The 23,290-nt window shown below is 41.1% G+C and overlaps 1 protein-coding gene across 2 annotated transcripts in view; it reads left to right on the top strand.

Annotated features, from left to right (window-relative positions):
* AGXT2 (alanine--glyoxylate aminotransferase 2) overlaps positions 1-23,290 on the top strand; it is a 59,232-nt gene that overhangs the window by 13,050 nt on the left and 22,892 nt on the right. For both annotated transcript variants that reach the window (XM_056112165.1, XM_056112164.1), the window contains exons 4-9: positions 3,010-3,133; positions 6,962-7,056; positions 11,795-11,888; positions 12,727-12,820; positions 19,341-19,441; positions 20,726-20,818. In XM_056112165.1, coding sequence (XP_055968140.1) covers positions 3,010-3,133; positions 6,962-7,056; positions 11,795-11,888; positions 12,727-12,820; positions 19,341-19,441; positions 20,726-20,818 — 601 coding nt within the window. The remainder of the gene's footprint in view (positions 1-3,009; positions 3,134-6,961; positions 7,057-11,794; positions 11,889-12,726; positions 12,821-19,340; positions 19,442-20,725; positions 20,819-23,290) is intronic.

Raw genomic sequence — 23,290 nt, 5'->3', positions numbered from 1 at the left:
TGTTAGAGTCATGCAAAGGGTCTTTGCCTCATGCAGACATCAGGACATCTGTCAGCTGATCTGTGAGTTGTCTACTAAAGTCCTACCCTTCCCTTTCATTTCATCACTTCTTCTTTCCTTTCCTGTTTTGAAAAGCGCTAGCTCGTGAAAGGTCGTGACATGCCTGAGAAATGCATTCCAAATGTGATTCAAACACAAAAGAAAGGATAAACACACAAGAAAGAAGAGAAAAAAATGAACTAGAGAAAAAGTGTCAACAGTCCCTTGAACACTCTCAATAATAGTCAGTATTGTCCCTGATACTAGAATCCTCTCACTGGCTTTCAGAGCCTTGCATGTCTCTGGATCTTTTTTCCCCTGGTTTTCACTGATTTGTTTTATTGATTGGTAGTTTTTATATTTTGTTTTGTGCTCTAAGACTTATTCATTCTCTCCTTCTGTGTACTTTGGCTTCCTTTTGCTGCTATCTTTCTGGTATCTTAAGGTATATATATCTAGGTTATTTGTTTGGGTCTTTTCTTTTTTTATTGAATCACCATGAGATTCAGAGTTACAAAGCTAATCATGATCAGGTTTCAGTCATACAATGTTCCAATACCCATCCCTCCACCAGTGTACACTTCCCACCACCAGTGTCCCCAGTTTCTCTCCTGCCACCTTCCCTACTGCCTGTATCTATCTCTATGGTAGGTACTTTTCCTCTGTCTCTCTCTCCCTCTTTCTCTCTTTCTTTCTCTCTCTCACTCTCTCCTTATCTCTCTCCCTCTCTCCCCCTCTCTCTCTCTCTGCCTCTCTTTCTCTCCAACCCTCTCTCCCCTTTCCCTCCCCATTGGGGCATATGGTTTGTAATAATACTGGTACTGAGAGGTTATCATGTTGTTTTTTACCTGTTCTCAGCACATAGTTCTTTGGATCTTTTTCTTAAACTTCATCTCCTTCCCCATCTCCCCATGGTCCCCTAAATCCGAAATAACTGGACTCTTCCCCCAGTGCTCTGCCTTCTCCCTATACTCCTTCATCCTTTGTTATTATTCCTGTAGAATAGACTCCACCTCCTCTCCCCTCTCTGCTTCTTCCCTGACTCTTTTTCATTAATCTTCATACCTTACTTACCTACCATAAGAACTCCCTGCAATTCTGTTTCTATTCACATATTCTGTTTGTTACTAATATCTATTACAAAAAATAGTGAAGCCATTTTGAGAAATACCAAATCCAACAGACTTTTTTACTACAAGTTTTCTTAGTATCTAAACATAGAATGGACAACTTCTCCCCATGAGGGTAATTTAAAAGGTTCCCCAAATTTGTTTCCTCTTGGGAGGCTGTTTGAATGAAGCTCTCCTATGATCAATGTTTTAACAGAATACATTGTAGAATAGCATGATATACCAGTCGCTTACTTAATGGTGGGAATATGAAACAGAAACTCTGTTCAGAAACACAAATCAAGGACCTATATGATGGTCAGAATGGAGGGAACCACATTGCTACCCATCAGGGAGATGCAAATCAAAACAACAATGAGATATCATCTCATACCACAGAGACTGGCACACATTCAAAAAAACAAAAGCAACCAATACTGGAATGGATGTGGGGAAAAAGAGACACTCTTTAACTGTAGGTGGGAATTTCCAGACTTTCTGTAAAACAATATGGACAGTCCTTCAAAAACTAGAAATTGAGCCACCATGTGACCCCACAATACCACTTCTGGGAATATATCCCGAGGATGCAAAAAAAGCACAGTAGAAATGAAATCTGTTCCTATATGTTCATTGCAGCACTGTTCACAATAGCCAAAATCTAGAAACAACCCAATGCCCTAGAACAGATGACTGGTTAAAGAAACTTTGATATATATACACAATGGAATACAATACAGCTATTAGGAGAGATGAAGTCTTGAAATTTGCTTATAAGTGGATAGACATGGAGAGTATCATGCTAACAGAAATGAGTCAGAAAGAGAGGGGCAGACATAGAAAGACTGCACTCATTTGTGGAGTATAGAATAACATAACATGAGGCTGACACCCAAGGACAGTAGATACAAGGAGGATTGCTCCATAGCTGGAAGCCTACCTCAAGAGTGGAGGGAAGAAGGTAGATGAAACAGAGAAGAGATCACTAAGAAAATAATGGGTGGAGGAATCAGTAGGGATGGAAGATGTGTGCCAAAAGTAGATAATGAACCAAACATGATGACCTCTCAGTGCTTGTATTGAAAACCATAATGCCCATAGAGAGAGTATGAGGAATATTGTCTGCCATGAAGGCAGGGGGGGGTCGGGAAGGGGGGTATACTGTGGATATTGGTGGTGGGGAGTGTACACTTGTGAAAGGATGGGTGTTTGATCATTGTGTGATTGTAACCCAAACATGAAAGCTTGTAACTTTCTCACGGTAATTCGATAAAATTTTTTTTAAAAATGGAGGGGAAAGCCTTGTGATGATGAGGCCATTTAGAAGGACATTGTGACCTCCAGTGTGACAATAGAAGGCTAGGAGACTGCTGTCAATAGGATTTAGATGCAAATATATGTATGTATGCATATATATATATACGTATACGTACATATATGTGTGTATATATAATCAGTGACTTCTCCTAAAGTTCTAAGGCCAACATATTTGGATTACCTTTGAAAAAATAGTTGATTTTCATCCATGTACCTCATTTATCTCTGGTTCTTCAGAAGAATAAAAAAAAAAAACTTCCAGGCTTACCCCTATCATTTGATTCTAAGACCAAATTCCTTTCTATAATTCATTTTATAAGATTTTTAGCAATCATTTAATGTCCCTTTGAATACTTCTCATGGGAGAAATGTGTTGTCTTTGGCAACAACACCTCCCATTACAGAACACCTCTGGTGGCTAGAGAAGTTTTCTCCGGAATGGATACAATGGCCTTTGGAATCTAGCCCGTTGGCCAGTGCGTGGGGAGGGACATCACCTGCACGTATGGTGCGGGTAATTCTGCTCTACTGTTTGTTTATCCAGGAAAGTAAACTTAGCGGCCCAACAGCAGCTTGGCCGCCTGTGGCACACAAGTGCTGTCTTCTTCAATGCTCCCATCCATGAATATGCAGAGAAGCTTGCAGCACTTCTTCCTGAGCCCCTAAAGGTAAGGTGTTCCTGATCCAAAGAGACAGGCCTTTCCTGATCCCAGGAGGGCAACTGAAGAAACTAGAAAATGAGCAGGGAATTTGGTCTGTGCATGGAGCATCAGAAATAGTAATCTGTATATGAAAGCGACCCAGGAAAAGGCATCTTCCCTAGAGGTCAGCAAACTCGGGATTGCCTGTGAAACAAACCCATGTTTATTTCATTATCTCCAAGCTTCCATAGCTATATCCTTCACCACCAAGTTCTTTTGTATGACCTATTTAATCAGTTCCAACTCTCCTGACATTCCCCTCTGCATTTCTCAAGAGACTTTTATCTCTATGCTTTCTAAGCCCTCTGCAAAATCACTTCCACTTCTTTTGTACCAAGAGTATAGCCATGTTTTTATAAAATTAATAAGCCATTTACTTTATTCTAAAATGCACTTAGTTTTCCTAAATGAGATGGTTTTCTGCATGAAACATTTGACCTAGTAAACTGAATAGAGGGGCTGGAGTGATAGCACAGCAGGTAGGGCGTTTGCCTTGCACACAGCCAACCCGGGTTCGATTCCCAGCATCCCATATGGTCCCCTGAGTACCACCAGGGATAATTCCTGAATGCAGAGCCAGGAATGACCTCTGTGCATCACCGGGTGTGACCCAAAAAGAAAAAAAATTAAACTGAAAAGAGAGGGTAAAATGTAGGTCAAAGTTCCCACAACACCCAAAAGGAGAGAGAGAACACAGGGGATTGCCCTGCCACAGAGACGGGGGGATGGGGGGATGGGGGTGGGAGGGATATTATCCATGGTGGTGGAAAATGGGCACTGGTGGAGGTATGGGTATCTGATCATTGTATAATTGAAACCAAAGCACAAAAAATTGTAAATCTACAACTTTAAAAAAAATAAAATAAAATAAAGGGGGAAAAAAAAATGTAGGTCAAAGTTTGCATGTAGTGTTTTAAAGAAAACTTTTAAATATATATGTAGTAATTAAAACAGTGCCCAAATGTCTAGTTTGAATTATGCGTATGACTTGCCTATATTATATAGATACACTATTCATGCACTATGAGAAAAGAGAAAGGAAACTGGAAAAGTTGCAACATAAGCTCAGACCAGGCATGTTCATGCAAAGATGGAGACAAGGAAGTCAGAAGCATTTCACATGCTACAAAGGCATGAATAAAAGATGTTACTTATAATAATATATTTCTATAAATATTTTCAGGGTAACCTCCAAGTATATTTAGGGGATCTGGGATCACCCCTTCTGATACTCAGCCAATCAGACTGGAAGGTTAAATATTAGGGACCATGATGTATGTGGTGCTGGAGACCACTAAAGGCTATTCTCCACGGTACGTGAGGACCATGCAATGTTAGTGATCAAAGCTGGAGACTCAAGCATGCTCCAGTCCTTTGAGCTATGTCCCCTTTCCCTACATATAAATATTTATCTTAGGAGTATTACATGATCTAATTGTACTCTGATTAAAGTTCAAGCATATGTCTCCCTGGGAGAATGCTGAGTACTCGAGCAGCCAATCCCTTTGTTTTTTTTCCTTTTTAACCAGAATAATCTACCTTTCATGTCTCCATTTGTTGGCTTGCTATTTCAACATACACTTAACAATCAAGCTGGCATTTTCTAAGACAGCAGGGTCCGCTGTGACCTTCCTGTCAGAATCAGATAAGATGAGTTAGGTTCTGCAGTCACAGGGCACAATCTCCAGATCCACTAAATTACTAAGCTTGAGGTGCTCTTGGAAATTCTCCCCATCCAAATTTTGTTCAGCATCAAATAAAAAGAGTTTTGCATAGTTCCCAACTGGTACAGTCTCTTAGTTATTTCTGTATATGTCACAGTCACGGTCCTCCCATTGTTCATCGATTTGCGCGAGCAGGCCCAGTAACGTCTCCATCGTGAGACTTGTTGTTACTGTATTTGGCATATTGAATACGTCACGGGTAGCTTGCCAGGCTTTGCCATGCGGGCGAGATACTCTTTGTGGCTTGCCAGGCTCTCCGAGAGGGGCAGAGAAATCGAACTCAGGTCGGCCATGTTGGCTGAGTTCAAGGCAAACACCCTACCCGCTGTGCTATGGCGCCAGCCCTTCTGTATATGTAGGACTCAATAAAGAATTGTCAAATTAGAAGACTTTTCTTTATCCACCTTCAAACTATACTATAAGGTTGTAGCAGTAATAACAGTGCAGTACTAGAGTCAGTATAGACTCTCCAACCAATGAAATAGAATAGAGACAGTTCCTCAGGTATATATACAGTCAGTCTTTGATAAAGGAACAAAAAATGTGAAATGGAGCAAGAAAAGCCTCTTCAACAAAGGTACTGGGAAAACTGGTTAGTCACATGCAAAAATTCTGAACTCAGGGGCTGGAGAGATAGCACAGCAGGTAGGGCGTTTGCCTTGCACCGCCTGACCTGGGTTCAGTTCCCAGCATCCCATATGATCCCCTAAGCACCGCCAGGAGTAACTCCTGTGCGTCGCCAGGTGTGACCCAAAAAGAAAAAAAAATTCTGAACTCAGAGTCCTTTCTAATGCACAATAGTCATATCAAAATAGATTAAAGATCTCTTTATCAGACAACATTCCATAGATTCTATTGAGAAAAACATACTAAACATAACATAGGTAAAGCACATATCATAGGTAGATATGATACTTCATGACATTAAATCCAGAGATATCTTCAATGATTAAACACCACTGGCCAAGCAAACAGAAGCAAAGATAAACAAATAGGACTTCATAAAACTAAGGCTCTTCTAAGACTACAAAGGAAATGATGACCAGAATAAAAAGACCCTGCACAGGGTTTGTCCTCTCAGCCCCTGTTCTCACTTGCAAGCTCAGATTTATAGACAAAATCTTCAGTTCTGATGATTTTGACCATTTGTTGTTTCCTTCCCATGTTTCCCACATATGGGAAAGATGTCTCACTCTCTCTTTTTTTTGCTGGAGGTGGTGACACGTACACACATAGAAATGAATAGAGTTAATCTTCTGAAATTCCACAAAATTGTAAATCAATGATAGGTCGATTAAAAATTATTTTTAGAAAACTGATCCTATTTTAGTGGTATAAAATGTTTTTAATTAATATTATGAATAATTCTGTGCTGATACATTTTTTAAGTTTAAATTTAATATGCAAATCCTGCAAATGTAAAATTTAGTAGGATAAAAAAAGAGCAAAGGGAATTGAGAATATTTAAAATGGAAATATGAATAGTCCTATAAAAGTATAAAAGTGTTTCATCCTAAGAAAGAAACTATTGGCTTTATATTGTAAAATATTATTATACGATTTAAATGTGTGCATTAATAAGTAAAATATTATAATAAAATCTCTATGGATATTTAACTACTTGATCAGATATAGTATATTCAAGATAAATAAGGCATTAGTTATTAATATGTATAAATTTCCTTCACAAGCTAAGAGTCAATATACGTCCCTTAATCCAGTAAAAGGCAAAAATAGCACTGTGAGTATCATACTTAATGTCATTTGTTAGGAAGTTTCTTCTGTCCTTTAAAGAAACTCCTTTCATGAGTCTTGCAAAACTGGTTTTAGTGACACAGCGGTGAAGGGAAGCAGACACTTTGGTGGAAGGTGTGGTGCTGTAATGTTGTTTTGTTTTGTTTTGTTTTGTTTTAATTAGCAAATTAGCAAACCCATTAAATGTTGGGGCTGCTGGTCTGAAGGCACTTCCCTTAATAACCAGAGTTTAGAACACACAGAGTTCCCCAGTCTGGCATTAATTGAACATTAATAAAATGAAGACTGAGGTCATGTATCTTTCTTTTCCCTTCAGGTTATTTTCCTGATAAACAGTGGCTCGGAAGCCAATGACCTGGCCATGTTGATGGCCAGAGCACACACAAATAACACAGACATCATTTCCTTCAGGTAAGCACACCTCAGATGATTCGCCTTTGGTCATGTTAGTTTACACCAATACTCTTATCAATTGTGAATACATCTTGGAGAGAGAATGGGCCTTTCCCTGGAACATTTTTCTCATTGTAGGCCTGAGAGCAGAATCATTCATAGGAATGTCATGGAATCCTTGGACCAGAGCGATAGTGCAGCACATGGCTGGCCTGAGAATAATCCTTGGCATCCCACATGGTCCCATGAGCACCACCAGGAGTAATTCCTAAGTACAGTGTCAAGAGTATCACTAGGAGTGGCCCAAACAAGAATATCACTGTCACTGTCACTGTCCTCCATATGTATTTTATAAAGGTTTTTTAGGGAATCCCTGTGAGTGGGTTTCCCAGCCCAATGTTCTGATTCGTAGAAGGGGGTTTCAATTAATGGCAACAAACAGCTTGGAATCCTTGAATGTCAGAAATCTTCAATGAGATTAAAGAGGTCACTCGACAACTTAGGACCTTTGAAGAACAGTATTGACTAAGATACAAGCCAAATGATGTGTTCTGGTCGATGCCCATAGAGTCTGCTGACTTTATTTTTTTTCCTCCACCCCTTACTCTGCTGATTTCATGCTATGACATGAACTCCTTTAGTCTTTGCTTGTGATTAGGACACATCTGCTTAGTTCATGGCACCAACTGAACCACTTATCTTCTATTCTCTTTAAGAAGATAGATATTGAATATTGTATGATTCTGCTTCTTTGAGAAACTTTCTTTTGGCTTTTTGGGTCACACCCGGTAATGCTCAGGGGTTACTCCTGGCTCTACATTCAGGAATTACTCCTGGCGGTGCTCAGGGGATCATATAGGATGCTAGGGATTCAACCCGGGTTGGCCGCGTGCAAGGCAAATGCCCTCCCTGCTGTACTATCACTTTGAGCAATTTCTGAAAACCAATTATTTAAGAGATGCATTGTAGGGGTTGGAGCAATAGCACACTGGGTAGAGTATTTGCCTTGCACACAACTGACTCAGGTTCTATTCTTGTCATACCTTATGGCTCTCCCAAGCCCCACAAGAGTAATTCCTGATCACAGAGCCAGGAGTATCCCCTGTGTACTGCCAGGTATGTCCCCACAAAATAAATTAGTAGTTAAATAAATAAAAGATTAATTGTAAACCTTTGATAAATAGTCTTAAAGACAACAGAAGACTAACATGATAACAAGACAAGATAACAAGATTAACAAAACAAACATAATAACCTCTCAGTATCTGTATGGCAAACTATAATGCCCAAAAAGGGGGAAGGGAGAGAGAGAGAGAGAGAGAGAGAGAGAGAGAGAGAGAGAGAGAGAGAGAGAGAAAGAAATAAGTGCCTGCCATAAAAGCAGGCAGGGGTGGGAGTTGTGAGGAGGGAAACTGGGGTCATTGGTGGTGAGAAATGTACACTGGTAGAGGATGTTAGAACGTTGTATGACTGAAACCCTAACACTAATAGCTTTGTATCTGTGTTTCTCATGGTAACTCAATTAAAAAAGAAAAAGACAAGAATCTTTCTTGATGTTGTTCTCACGGGTAATTTTATATTGGCATAGTTAAGCAGATTCATAAATTTATATAAAAGACAGCAGTGCTATAATAAAACTAGATAGAATGAAAGAATTCTCTCTTTTTATCCACTTCTCTGGTTATAATTTATCTTAAACAAAAAGAAGATTCAATTTCCACTAGATTTATTGACTGCAGCACAGCACAACACTTCGCAAATTCCATATTCAACACACAGGGAGTTATTCCAAACAGGAGGAAACACTATGGAAGAAATATGGCATTTCCTTAGAATAAGAATAAAAAATCACAATTGACATTTTACCTCAATGAAAACTGCAGAATATATGAGAACTGATGAGAACTGATCTGTTCAAAGATGTCATGATGTTTGCTGGAACTCAACACTTGCTTGTGTCTCTCCTGTCAAGATAAACGACCTTCTCTGCAGTCTCAATAGTCCTGAATCCTCATTCCACAGTGATTTTGATTTAGGAAATTGTCAAGGCTTATCTGAAGCCAACATTGGTGATTAGAATAATATCACTTGATCATTTGACTTCCCGTTAATCGTCGATTTGCTCGAGCGGGTGCCAGTAAAGACTCCATTTGTCCCTGTCGCTTGCTAGTGTAGCCCAATGGCGTCTGTTTGCTCTAGGAACATGAAGAGCCTCAAACCCATCGTTCATGATCTTGATGAAGAAGTCTGACCATCTGGTAGGTGGGCGGCCATGAGGTCTTTTGACATCCCATGGAATCCAGTCGGTAACAGCTCTAGTCCAGCGGTCGTCTTTAAATCTCATTATGTGACCATTTGATTTTTGACACCTTGGCAAACGAGACAGCGTCCCTGATTCTTGATCGTAGACGGATGTTGGAACTCCGGATTCTTTCTCTCATTTGAGTGAAACGTGATATTCCAAGCATAGCTCTTTCAGTTCCTCTTTGGGAGACCCGAATAGCGTTCTCATCCTGTTTGCGTAGGGCCCAGGTCTCTGAGGCATATGTTAATGCAGGAAGAACAGTGGGATCTGTGGTGGTGGGAAATGGGCACTAGTGGAGGGATGGGTGTTTAATCATTGTATAATTGAAACCCAAGCACAAAAATGTGTAAGTCTGCAACTGTACCTCATGATGTCTCACTATTAAAAAATTTTATAATAATAAAAAAAAAAGACCAGCGGAATCAAAGAGATGTGCCCGGAGCCGGAGGTTCTTTGTCCTCTTAGCTATTTCTTCGATGCTCTTGAAGGCGTTCCAAGCCACTCTCTTCCTCCTGCGCAGCTTGGGTGCCAGGTCATTTGTCATGTTGACTCCTCGACCTAGGTACACATAGCTGTTGCATTCAGAGATGGTCGTTCCATTGAGAGCAAATGGGGCATCAGGAACGAAGCTGTTTCTCATAAACATTGTCTTCATAAGATTCAGCTGTAGTCCGACCTTTTCATACTCATGGTCGAAGTCGGCCAGCATTTGTGCCGCTTGGCTGATGTTTGGTGTTATTAAAACAATGTCATCAGCAAAGCGGAGGTGGTGTAGTTGCCAACCATCTATCTTTACTCCCATTCCTTCCCATTCCAGTCGTTGCATGATGTTCTCGAGGGTGGCACTGAAGAGTTTTGGTGAAATGGTATCACCCTGCCGAACCCCTCTCTTGACATCAATGATTACTTAAAAGAGGTGTTGGAGGCGTCATTGTCCTTGTCAACAAACTTGGCCATGAGCACTGATTCATTCGAATGCCTAACAACCCGAATCGGACGTTTACATTTGAATAGATGTGGCTCACTGCCAGCAGTTTCTATCTTCATTGTCTACGCACCAACATCTAATTATGATAAAGGAGAAATTGAGAAGTTCTACATGGAGCTGGAGAAATTCTATAAAGAAGACCACATCTTCTACAAGATCATTGTGGGTGATTTTAATGCCAAGATAGGACCGAGAAGATCAGCTGAAGAACTTCACATCGGGACCCATGGCCTAGAATGGAACGAACAGGGTGAGAGACTGTCTGAGTTCATCATGTCGACCAAGACCATCCATGGTAACTCACAGTTCCAGAAGTCTGAATCTAAACATTGGACATGGGAGTCTCCCGGTGGATGATTCCACAACGAAATAGACCACATCATATTCAATCGACGGTTTTGCCTGACTGATGTTGCTGTTGTCCCAAAATTCCAAACAGGATCGGACTACCATCTCCTTCATGCAAAATTCTACTTCACAGAGCGGGGAGAAAGGGCTGCAAAGTTTAAAAAGAGAACTCCCAGAATGACCACCACCTGGGAGCTCTTTGGCTCTATTGCAGCAACATGGGAAGATGCCATTGTTGACAACATTGATGAGGAATACGATCGACTGGTTCAGCACCTCCATGATTGTGCGAGGAACGCTAAGAGAGAGATAGCCACAAAAAAATGCCTGTCTTCTGAATGATATACTCTACTTCAAAAAAAAATCCATGTTTGCTATATGAGAATAAAGTGGTTTAGAATGCACTTAGACAAGTCCCCAGCAATGAACTGCTACTGCGTACAAGAACGAAACATTTGTTTATCCAGAGGCATAAAGACTGGTATTTTTTTAATATTTTATTTTACTGAATTACCATGAGATAGAACAATACAAAGCTGTTCATTATTGGGTTTGATTTTCATTTATTTTAAAGTCATACAATGTTCTAGTACCCATGCTTCCACCAATGTATTTTCGCAGTACCAGTGTTCCCAGTTTCCCACCCCTTACCCCCACCTGCTTCTATGTTAAGCACTTCTCTCTCGCTCTCTCTCTCTCTCTCTCTCTCTCTCATGTTTTAGGCATTACGGTTTGCAACACAGATGCTGAAAGGTTAATACTATTAATACTCAGTTCTTGTGCATAGAATGAAGAATGGTATTAACTAAGGCATTTGTGATGTGTTAGAACTGATGACTGTCACTCCTTAACATAAACAAAGACAGGGGTACTAAGGTCAGTGTTTCTGGCCAGATGCTCTCCAAAGTTCCTTTCACAATTTCAGCTCTATGACACCAGTAGAAAAGGTCTTTGCCAAACCTATGCTTCAATTTGTTAGAAATTAGAAGCATTGAATGGCCTTGTGTTCATGTACACTTCCATTGCCATCACAAATTTTCTCTTTCAACTCAGTCAACCAGAGTATCAAAGAAAAATGAACTAAACCCCTTCCCTCTACTGTTTTTTCTCTGCAGAGGAGCTTACCATGGCTGCAGCCCTTACACTCTTGGCTTAACAAATGTTGGCCCTTTCAAGACAGAACTCCCCAGTGGGCTGGGCTGTAAATCAGTAAGTATTGAGACTTTCTGTTTTACTTCTCTTAAGGATGCTGGGATTGTGGAATAATTAATCCAATTTTCCAAGTACACAGATTAAAAATTATTAGAAAATCTACCTTTAATTAGTGATTCAATTTGATTTCACCAAATTGAAGACCATTTGAGGGAAATGTTTCTTGGAATGGCCTTCGTGGTCTGAGTAATAATTAATGTCAGGGATTTTTTTTAATTTGTTTTGCTTTTAAATAAAACCAAGTAAATGGAAAATGAATGCATTGAAATTAGTTCTTAGAGCCCTGAATACACAAAATTGCTATATAGTCATCCTCCTGCTTACTTTCTGTTTTCACTTACTGTACCCACCTTTTCAGTACCAGAATTAGACACCTTATTATCCTTACTCTTTCAAATTGCTTTATCTGCCAAACCTTTGAGCAAATGGTTTCTAGGCTAACATTGAAACCAATTTCCTTTGTAGAGGGCCTACCTGATTTCTAAGAAAAAATGACTTCTTCAAGGCAGAATATTATGTTTTCATTTCAAGTCAAAGTATATATTAAGGAAGGACTCTCCCTATCAAAATATGAAGTCCCTCTTATAGAAGAGAATGATGGGTGGGAAGCAAATGGGATGGGGCGGGGGAGGGTACACAGAGGGGGGCATTGGTAGAGAGAAGTGAGCACTGTTGAAGGGATCAGTGTTGAAACATGTATGATTCAAACCCAATGATAATAACTTTATAATTTCACAGAAAGAAAGAAACCCTCTTCTTTGATTGGAACCATATGTTCCCCCAACTAGTCACCTTGTGTTCAAGTTTTGCCAAACTCCTCTTTTGTCATTTGCAGACAATGTGCCCAGATGTCTTCCGTGGCCCCTGGGGAGGAAGCCACTGTCGAGATTCTCCTGTGCAAACCATAAGGAAATGCAGCTGTACACCAGGTCCAGCTGGGAAGAGAGGGAGGTACAAGGAAGGGAGGGTTGGGTGGCAGGGAGGCAGCAGTGGGGGGAAGAAAGGAACTTACAGAAAGGAAGATCTATTCCTGAGTCAACAAGTTCGGGACTTGGAAAGGAAAACAAAAGTAGAAACAACCCAGAAATTGAATCAACATAGCTCATAGTTCATGCTGTCGTCTGGATGCCTTCATCTGGCTATAAGGAAAAGCACTATTAAGCTAAAACTAAAACCAGACACTCACCAGGCGATTAGTTAAAGTTGCTGTCTGCTCTATTAGCAATAACACTGCTCTCAGTTTGTAAAGAAGACATAACTGAAGGGATTCTTTACAATTCCCAAGGAAAGGGAGGGAAAAGGCAAAGAATACTCTTGAGAAATCTCAAGATTCTAGTCAAGAAACTCTCCCCATGGAAACTCAGAATGCCAGCCAAAATGAGAGCATCTTTCAAAACAGACCATTCCTGAAGACTGCTGACATATCTTGCAGAAGTTTGAAAGGCATTTCCCAACAGGCAGTTTTCTCTTTATCAACCACATTTTTATTTGCATTTATTATCTATTCTTAACAGGAGGGAGAGGAGGCATAGACAATTGATGTGGTTTTTGCACATCAGCGAATGCCACCTCATATTTTTTTCATCAAGTTTCAAGATCCTATGAAAATCTGTTCTTAAGTAGTTCTGAAGGAAAGAATAAATGCTCTTGCCCAAAGATCTTTAATGGAATCGCAGGAGGCTCTGGGTTGAGCAGAAGAATGCAAATGGAAGTCATAAAAATCAGTGTTAAAAGGAAGAGAATTCGTATTCATCTGAAATTTTAGATGGGATAATGGCACAAATGGAGTTTGGGAGATAAAAGCCTCAGCACTGGAACAAAACGTCATGGTCACAGGCTTGAAAGCCCATCAGGAAGTTTAAAGCTTTCATTCAGGCTCTCCCCTGTTCAGGCTCTTTCCTGATGAGGAAAAACTGAAGTCCACATCTAAGAAGAGTTGTCAGGGTCTGACCGTCTTTTCATTCCAAAGCAGTGCTCCCAACCTCCCACCTCTTCGCTCACACTGATTCCCCATCTGGACCAGCCCAACTTCAAAACACTCCCTGTTCTCTTGGCCAAGACTGAGGACAATGAAAAACAAACAGGCTTTCTGAGATGAGAAGGGAGCTCCTTATAGTAAAAGGCACATAATGGCAATGCTAAGTAGAGACTTAGCTGTTTTTCTGTGTATGGCATCAAGAACTAACACGGGGGGCATGGGGGATGATGCATCTTCTAGGCCTTGATCTGACTGCAAACCATGGAAGATGAGGCATACATCCTTCTGAGAGCTCTGTCTTAAACCAGCTTGAAAATCCCAGTGCCTCACTGGAATTTTCATCTCTTGAGAGGTGTCTGGAGGCAAAATGCTAATGGCAGGCATAAATTTCTCTTCCTCTACACTTTGTCTTTGGAATAACTTAAATCACCAGTTTTCTTGACTCATCTCTTTGAGAACCAAGACTTTATACCATATCTATTAACAAAACCACATTACCAAAAGAACTTGAGCACCTCTCTAGCATTTAAGGATCTGAAAAGTGTTTGATCTTTGTTGTGAAAAGATGTATTTGTGTATGTTTATAAATGTCTCCCAAGGTAGAAAATACTTGAGTAGAGATGATGCCAATTCCCAGTTTCTTTTGTGTTTGTTCAAGGGACATGAGCATATGTTCATTTTGGCTAATGTTTTTATCCCAAAATGCCATCATCACTTACCCCGTTGGCAGAGGCACATCCATTTTGTGAGTCTGATGTCTTGTGTGGTGAATTTTGTATCTTTCTCCACCACCTCCCACAGGAATTCTTTCCCAGTGTTCATTGTCAGGCCTGAAGTTCAGAGGGAAGCAATAGTGAATTTTGGGGGGAATGGGGAGATGTTGGAGGGTTACAGTGCTTTTTAATGTCTCTTCACTCTTTTACCAAGATTTTGAAAAAATATACACAGTTCAGAATCTAGCACTGGTTTGAGGGGAAGCTGATGGGGTCACACAACCCCTTTCCAGACCTCCCCCATCCCCCAACCGCCTTTGGGGGCTGTGCTGAAAGACCCCCAAGGGGGTGCTGGATCCAGGGCAAAGTGGGGGCTTGCCCCCACATGACTGGTACTGGCTTCCCCCAACACCCACCCCTCTCAACTCCCACAAATGGCCACAGAGTCCCTACACCTGTTACCTGTTGTGTCATTCTCATGCAAGATACTTGAGAAGTACTGTTCTTTCTCGATTCCTTGTTCTGCTGCAGTCAGCTACCATGACAACACTTCTATCCCAATTCCATTGTGTGGAGAGGATCTGCTTTCCACCCCCTGGCTGTTGTCATGGTGACACAGCTTCACCAAGTTCCTCTCCAGAGGCAACCTGACCCTGAGCTACAGCAATGAGCCCGCAAAGTAATATGAAAGGAAGTAAAGAGCTTTTAAGAATATGTCTAATCCATCCTTTTGGATCTTGCTAGGCAGTTCTCTCTTCTTAATAAAAATCAGATTTTGTAGTAGCTGGGAGCACAGGTCTCTGAGTCTACTATATCCTTCTCATCTAATGGCTTAAGTGATATTACAAACCTACTTTCAATACTTTCATCCCTTCCTTCTCATACCTCCCCACTCCCAGCTCCTACTAACCAAGAATATCAGGTGTCCAGTAAACTTGAACAAACTTCGACAAAGTTCAGATATAGACTAGAGATATATTTGGAGTCAATTAATGTTTTCCTGTTTAATGCAGGCAGAAGTATAAAGTATAAGGGGGCTGGAGCGATAGTACTGCAGGTTGGGCATTTGCCTTGCATGAAGCCAACCCAGGTTAAATCCCTGGAATCCCATATAGTCCCCTGAACACCGCCAAGAGTAATTCCCTGAGTGCAGAGCCAGGAGTAACTCCTGAGCATAGCCAGGTGTGACCCAAAAAGAAGGGAGTATAAAATATGCTTCAAAAAATAAAATACATTTCCATGAGGGTGATAAGCATTGAAAATTTTTGTTCTTATCTCTAGGCTTTAGGAGCCAGATCTCTAGGCAAGGATTGATGAGGGAATGTGGTGATTTGCTTCTAAGAATACTTCAACTGTTTTTGAGGTCTCCCATCACAACCACTTTTCACTCTTTATTCTTCTTATTCCTTAGAGGTTTAAGCTCAGAGGTAAGAGAGCATTGTTTAGAAACAAGTTACAGATGTTAATTAAAAACCTTAAAGTTCAGCTATGCACTGGAATTTCTGGTTTTCCAATGGAAAAGGCTTCCTCTCTGGTCTCTTTCCTGCATCCTTAGGCCTCCTACTTGCAGAGATTACACACAGATAGAAGCTTCTGAAGCTTAAACAAGGCTTCTGGGAAATATTCCTCCTCTTTTCTTATGTTCTCCAACTCACAGGAATTCTTGTTTGCATGTTGAGGCTTGAGACTCCGTGCCAGACTGTGGGGTGGGTGAGAGCCCTCCCCACCCCAAGGGACTCAGTCCCCACTGCCAAACTACCGCCACACTCCAGGCCGCTTTCCAGATCTCCTCTTGGCCAACACATTATATGACATTTCCTACCCATTTATGCCTCTTGGAAAGCCCAGCAAGCTACTGAGAGTATCCCGCCCACATGGACAGAGCCTGGCAAACTCCCCAAGGTGTATTTGATATGCCAAATACAGTGACAATAGGTCTCATTCCCCTGACCCTGAAAGAGCCTCCAATCGTTGGGAAAAGACGAGTAAGAAGAGGCTGCTAAAATTTCAGGGCTGGGAGGAATAGAGATGTTACTGGCACCCACTTGAGTAATTCAATGATCAATGGGATGACAGTGATACAGTGACAGTGATGTTGAGGCTTATCATACTGAAGCATCCATCATCTCTGCAGAAACATTTCCTGAAACTTTAAGCAAAACAGGAAGGCCAACCTAGTATTACTATTAAGATAGTTTTACAGCATGGACATCTCTATGGGTAATGTGAGCTTAAGTTCTTTCCAGTTAAAATTCACTAAAAATTCTAAATAAAGTCTGAAGCATGTCCTCTTCAAAGCAACCATACAAGAAAGTAAGAATTTTCAGAAGCCCAAAGAGTTCCTTAAGCACTGTAGCCATCCTGACCCTTTTTTGTCAAAGCTAGTGAGCTAGAGTTTTGTTATCCTGACTCTATGGAGTACAGGGAACAGATAACAAAATCCAGGATCTAGTTAGAATGAAAAGCTTCATAGACAGGTTCCCCATCCACAAAACTGGAAACCTAAGAACCCATACCCTCATCTAAAGGTCAGCTAGAATCAAATGTATCGCCAGCCACAGATTGTCACAGAATCTACTAAGGGTTTGAGCATTGAGTGCCAGTTGGGATCAGAGAGAGTATCTGCCATTGAGAATTTGAACTAGTGATTAGTCATGGAGAAGCACTGCATTCTGAACTCTCACTCCATCTAACCCATAACTACCAGGAACTCTGCATTAACTATGTCCATGGTGCTGGAGACCACAAAGGCAAGTATTGTCCTTAAGGAAAACCTGCCTTATTCTAAGCCTCTAAAGGGGCCTCCAAAATACACTCAACAGTCAGAGAAGTAGTAAATTGGGTAAGGTGATTTCCTTGCATGCAAGCGACATGGCTTTGGATCCTGACACTGAGTTTGATCTCCTGGGCACCACCAGGAGTGATCCCTGAGCACAGAGACAGGAGTAAGGCCTGAGCACCACCAGGTGTGGTCCAGTGCTCCACTACAAAAAAAACCCTCAAATTTTCAAGTAATTATCCAAAATGAAATCCCAAGAAAAAAAAATTTAAAAACTTAGAATCACAAATAATTTGCATACAAGGAAACAAACTTTTTTTCCAGAAAGAAACAGACACACGGCATTTCAAAAAATGCAATTATCAGGAATAACTGTGCACAAAATGTTTTTTAAAAATGAAATAGAGGGGTGGAGTTCATGCTCAATTCAATCAGCATAATCAGTGGCTGAATAAATAGTAGTACTCCTACATAAAAAAAAATAAATAAAATATAATATAGGGGCTGGAGCAATAGCACAGTGGTAGGGCATTTGCCTTGCACGCATACAACCAGGTTTGATTCCCAGCATTCTATATGGTCTCCCGAGCACCGACAGGAGTAATTCCTGAGTGCAGAACCAGGAGTAATCCCTGAGCATCGCTGGATGTGACCAAAGAGAAAAAAAAAAGAAAGAAAGAAATATAAACTCAAAAATATATACAGAGGGTTAGAAACAATGAAAAATGACAGAGAATTTAGAAAAGAAAATGTTCCCTCTAGTAAAGTCGCAACCGACATTTAAGTTTTGGCAGGAAAGTTGATCAACAAGTTAGTTCCATTCAAGAGAATCAGGGACCAGGGATGTAGTTTGGGGTAGAGCACATCCTTGCATGTCTGAGCCCTGGTATGCTGGGCACACCAAGAATCCTGGGTGTGACCCCACAATTAATAAAAAAAAATTGGCAAATGAAAGACTATTCATAAATTAAATATAGATCTTTGGAGCAAGAATACTTTACTCCCTTTCTAGATTTATAAAACACTGACAAAAAAAAATCCAATGTTCAGCTCCAGTCACAATGTCTACCATGTAATTCCTGTTCAGTTATTAAACACGCATTAAGGACCTGCATTATTACAGTGCATCTGGCCAGAGAGACTCCATAAATGTAGCACTGTAGCACTGTCCTTCCATTGTTCATCAATTTGCTCAAGTGGGCCCCAGTTACATCTCCATTGTGAGTCTTGTTGTTACTGTGTTTGGCATATTGAATATGCCATGGGGAGCTTGCCATGCTCTGCTGTGTAGGTGGAATACTCTCGGTAGCTTACTAGGCTCTCCGAGAGGGACAGAGAAATAAAACTTGGGTCAGCCGCATGCAAGTCAAACAACCTATCCCCTGTGCAATCACTCCAGCCCTCCATAAATGTATGAGGGGCAAAGTTCCTGCCCATGGAAGACTCTGGTTCAGCAGGAGAATGACCACACACACAAGACCAAATCTTGAGAACTGCCATGAGCAAATGTGATGTTTCTAGTTCATTTCTTTTTAGACTGAGTTCTAGTTGTTCTACATACATAACTCTTAAGACTGCATAGGTTTAAAATTGCTTAATAGATTAAGTGTCAATAGAAGGCAAGTAAAGTTATTTTCAAGTAGACTAAACCCACACCCAGTGACATTTAAATTAAATCTATTCAGTTGAGGGACTGGGTATCCTTAGGAAAAACTAACTCAACAATACTTCAAGGCATTTCTTCCAGACATAAACAACTTGAAGTGGTTTGTTTACGTTCTATAGCAATTCTCATCTTGCTGCACAGACCCAAAAAAAAAGCCCTTCTTAGAAAATGTTCCCACTTCAGAAACTCATGTCCTCAGATCTTGGATTATTGAATTCTATGGTACTCAAATTGATTTTTTCTCTGCAATTCCCCCCATGTTTCTAAATGCTATTCTCACATCTCCAAATTCTGTTTTCTTTGTTTATTGCAGATTGCTGCCAAGCTAAAGACCAATACATAGAACAGTTCAAAGAAACTCTGAGCACAACTGTGGCGAAAACCATTGCTGGATTTTTTGCTGAGCCAATTCAAGTGGGTAAACTAACTTTAGACATTAATTGACTTTTAAATCATTAGTAATCTTTCACTCATACATCCTAGAGAATTTCAAATAGTTTAGATGACCATTGTCTCTGAAAACACATTCTCTTTTGTACCCTTGGAAAAAGAGAAACCTGATGGTTTTTTTTTTTTGCTTTTTTGGGTCACAGCCAGTTATGCTCAGGGGTTACTCCTGGCTTTGCACTCAGAAATTACTCCTGGCGGTGCTCAGAGGACCATATGAAATGCTGGGAACCAAACCCAGGTCAGCTGCCTGCAAGGGAAATGCCCTACCCACTGTACTATCGATCCAGCCCTGAGAAACTTGATTTTTAAATGATCTCAAAATAAAAAGCACCAACTTCCAGCCTGAACATATAGATGAAACTAGTGAATTCCAGAAAATTCTAAAGAAAAGGAAACCCCAGCAATATTTAGTTGCCTTACACCTATGTTGTCAGGGGAAATTTTTCTTTAATCTTTCCAATTTTCTTAATTTCCTCCAAAATATCAGAAGAGAGCCAAAATGGAGATAGTACAGCAGATAGGCTGCTTGTTTTATACACAGCTGATGAGGGCTTAATCCCTGGCACCTCATATAGTCCTCTGAACCCTCAAGGAGTTATCCCTGAATGCAAAGCCAGGGGCAAGACCTGAGCATGGCCAGGTATGACCTAAAAAAAAAAAAACAAAACAAGAAATAAAGAAGGAAAGGAAGGAAGAAAGGAAGGCAAGGAGGGAGGGAGGGAGGGAGAGAGAGAGAGAGAGAGAGAAAGAAAGAAAGAGAGAGAGAGAGAAAGAAAGAAAGAAAGAAAGAAAGAAAGAAAGAAAGAAAGAGAGAGAGAAGGAGGGAGGGAAGGAGTGAAGAAGGGAGGGAGAGAAAGGAAGGAAGGAAGGAAGGAAGGAAGGAAGGGAGGGAGGGAGGGAGGGAGGGAGGGAGGAAGGGAGGGAGAAAAGGAGGGAGGGAGGGAGGGAGGGAGGGAGGGAGAGAGAAAAGGAGGGAGGGAGGGAGGGAGGGAGGGAGGGAGGGAGGGAGGGAGGAGGGAGGGAGGGAAGAATAGAACATTTCATTTGCTGTACCCCTTTTCCAGAAGGCATAGCCAAAGAGGATAGAGAAACTCTGTTTACCAAGAGTTGGAACAGTTCTTGTTTAAAAATATATGTATAGCTAATGATAATACTGTCTATATTTTTAATGCTTCAGTATTTTTAATACTTTCATAGTCTCAAAGGTCATGCTGATATCATAGGTCTCCTTGGTTTGTTCTTTTGCAGGGGGTGAATGGAGCTGTTCAGTACCCAAAGGGGTTTCTAAAGGAAGCCTTCCAGCTGGTGCGAGAGCGGGGAGGAGTGTGCATTGCAGATGAAGTGAGTGCCTGGGTGAAGGGGCATCTACAGTAGAGATGGGAGAGACACAGGCAGCACCCCCTTTAAGTCCCTTTCCTCCAGGCAGAGAGCAGCTAGCGTGGTCATTTCCAGAGTGGGTAGCTGCAAAGGAAGTGTTTGCTAGGAGGCTGTGTGGTTGGAGGGTAGATTCGTTCATCTATTTAATGAGCACATCCAACCTTTGACATCTCAATTGTGGACTGTCCGGTTAGTTACTAAGAGACGTAGGTGAGGTCACCACCCTTCACTTTTAAAATTCTTATTTATTTGGGGGTATTGTGTTGGCAGCAGACTATATACCACCTAGGAAATTTAATGCCCTAACCAAATTTTCATATTAATTTTTATAGATAATTATTAACAAGCCTAGACTGTTTCTTATCATAATAGCAAGACTTGTGTGGAATTCATATGAAAAAAAATCCAGATCCAAAGTTAAAAGTGGGCTATCATGATAGGTATTAAAAAGTGAGGTGCCCATTTAAAGGAAAAATCAAAAATAGGGCCCAAGGAGATCACACAAAAACCTGTGTTCTATTCCCAGCACAACATGGATCTCCAAACATCATTGGTAACAGGCTGAAGACCCCCAAGCACCACTGTGATGACCCCAGTACCACAGTGTTGAATAACAATGGATCCTCAGTCCCTACCACTTAACTGCCCAGCCTGGTTGGCTGACTATCACTGGGAGTGGCCCCAAGACCCCTGACCACACTTGGGAACCCTCTCCCAAATTCTAGAACACATGAAGGTGACGAGGCAATTGGAATGAGCTGAAGTATCTCCAAGAGACTACTTTGAAAGGAACAAAGTACAGTGGCTCTGCGAGCTCTTGCCTACATTTATGAAAGGATTGCCTTACTTATAAGCATACCCCAGCTCAGAGGGTATGAAAGAAAGTCACCTGTCCACTGAGACTATCAATGAAAATTAAAAGAACAGTGGTCAGAGGGCTCCCAGCTCTGATTCATCATGATTCTGCTTACAGAGGCTCAACCCACCTAGGACATGTAGTGTTTGTAAGTAGTTTCAGGCTGGTTCAACTGTTTCCCAGCTAAACATTCCCAGTAACTGGCATGGGGCCGAATTCTCTGCAATTTCAGCATGTGCAACCATGTCTTTGATGTCTGAGTGGACTGAATGACCCCAGTCCAGGGTACTGGACCTGCCCAGTCCCAACCTGCTAGTACAAGTTTTGGACACCTGAACTACCCTAAGTCCAAGTTGAAGTGTGTTAACCTGCTAAAGAAACTTATTCAGTTGGTTTACAAAGGGTTGTATCAGGGAACAGGAGAAAATTTTGCCTTCTCAATCAACACATAGTAAGACTGGCATAGTGAAACTAAGTTGAGGAAGATGGACTACATTTTTAATGAGTTTTTGAATTTTCTATGAAATAGTTTCACCAATCTCAAGAACATAATTGAGGGCCAGAGAGAGAATGAATGAATTCACTCAACAGAGTGAATACATGTGGGAGATGCAGCTTCCATCCCAGCACCACGTGGTCACCCGAGCACCATCCACCCCAGAGCACTTTCGGGGGTCACACACACACACACACACACACACACACACACACACACTATCGTAAATGAAGCACAAGGTAACTCTCAGAGGGACTATCTTAATGGCTAGGCAAAGACAGAAATACTAATGTTTTCTGAGCACTTGTTACATGTCAAAAACTCTGTGTTTTGCTTTAATTCTGGTAATACTTAGGGTACATCATTAAGTTATGCTCTAGTGTTAATATGATGATTTTATAAGTAAGTTCATTTCAGTCCAGGTTGGCTAAATAGCTTGTCTAGGTCAGGAAATTGGTAACAACAGAGCAACAACTTGGTCTACGGATCCAAGACCACAGGAACCACAGTGCCTCTAGGAGGGCAGAAAGGTGGTACCAAAAGGCAACGAGAGCAGAGAAAGAGGGAGCAGGGAACGGAAACCCCGAGTAGGACCAGTGCCGCTGCCCAGTCTTCGTTCACAAGCCATTGTAATTAACTAACTTGGTTTTCACAGAAAAACTTTGGTCATCTCTGGAGCCAAACGGGGAAGCCAGTCTTTGATGGTCTGGCATAAACTGAGTTCAAAGATGTCACGCCACTGGCTAAGCAAGTGAAAACAGAGATAGACAAATGGGACTATCTTAAACTAAGAAGCTTCTGCACCTCAAAAGGAACAGTGACCAAAATACAAAGACAGTCCACAGAATGGGAAAAATATTCACCAAATACACATCCAACAAGGGGTTGATATCAAGGATATACAAAGTACTGGTTGAACTCCACAAGAAGAAAACATCCAACCCTATCAGAAAATGGAGCGACGAAATGAACAGAAACTTCATCAAAGATGAAATTCGAATGGCTAAAAGACACATGAGAAAATGCTCTACATCATTAATCATCAGGGAGATGCAGATCAAAACAACAATGAGATATTATTTCA

Source organism: Sorex fumeus, unplaced genomic scaffold (assembly GCF_029834395.1).
Source record: "Sorex fumeus unplaced genomic scaffold, SorFum_2.1 ptg000015l, whole genome shotgun sequence".
NCBI classification, from domain to species: domain Eukaryota; kingdom Metazoa; phylum Chordata; class Mammalia; order Eulipotyphla; family Soricidae; genus Sorex; species Sorex fumeus.
Note: the sequence above shows the minus strand (reverse complement) of the source record. Positions and strands in the feature narration are given on the sequence as shown.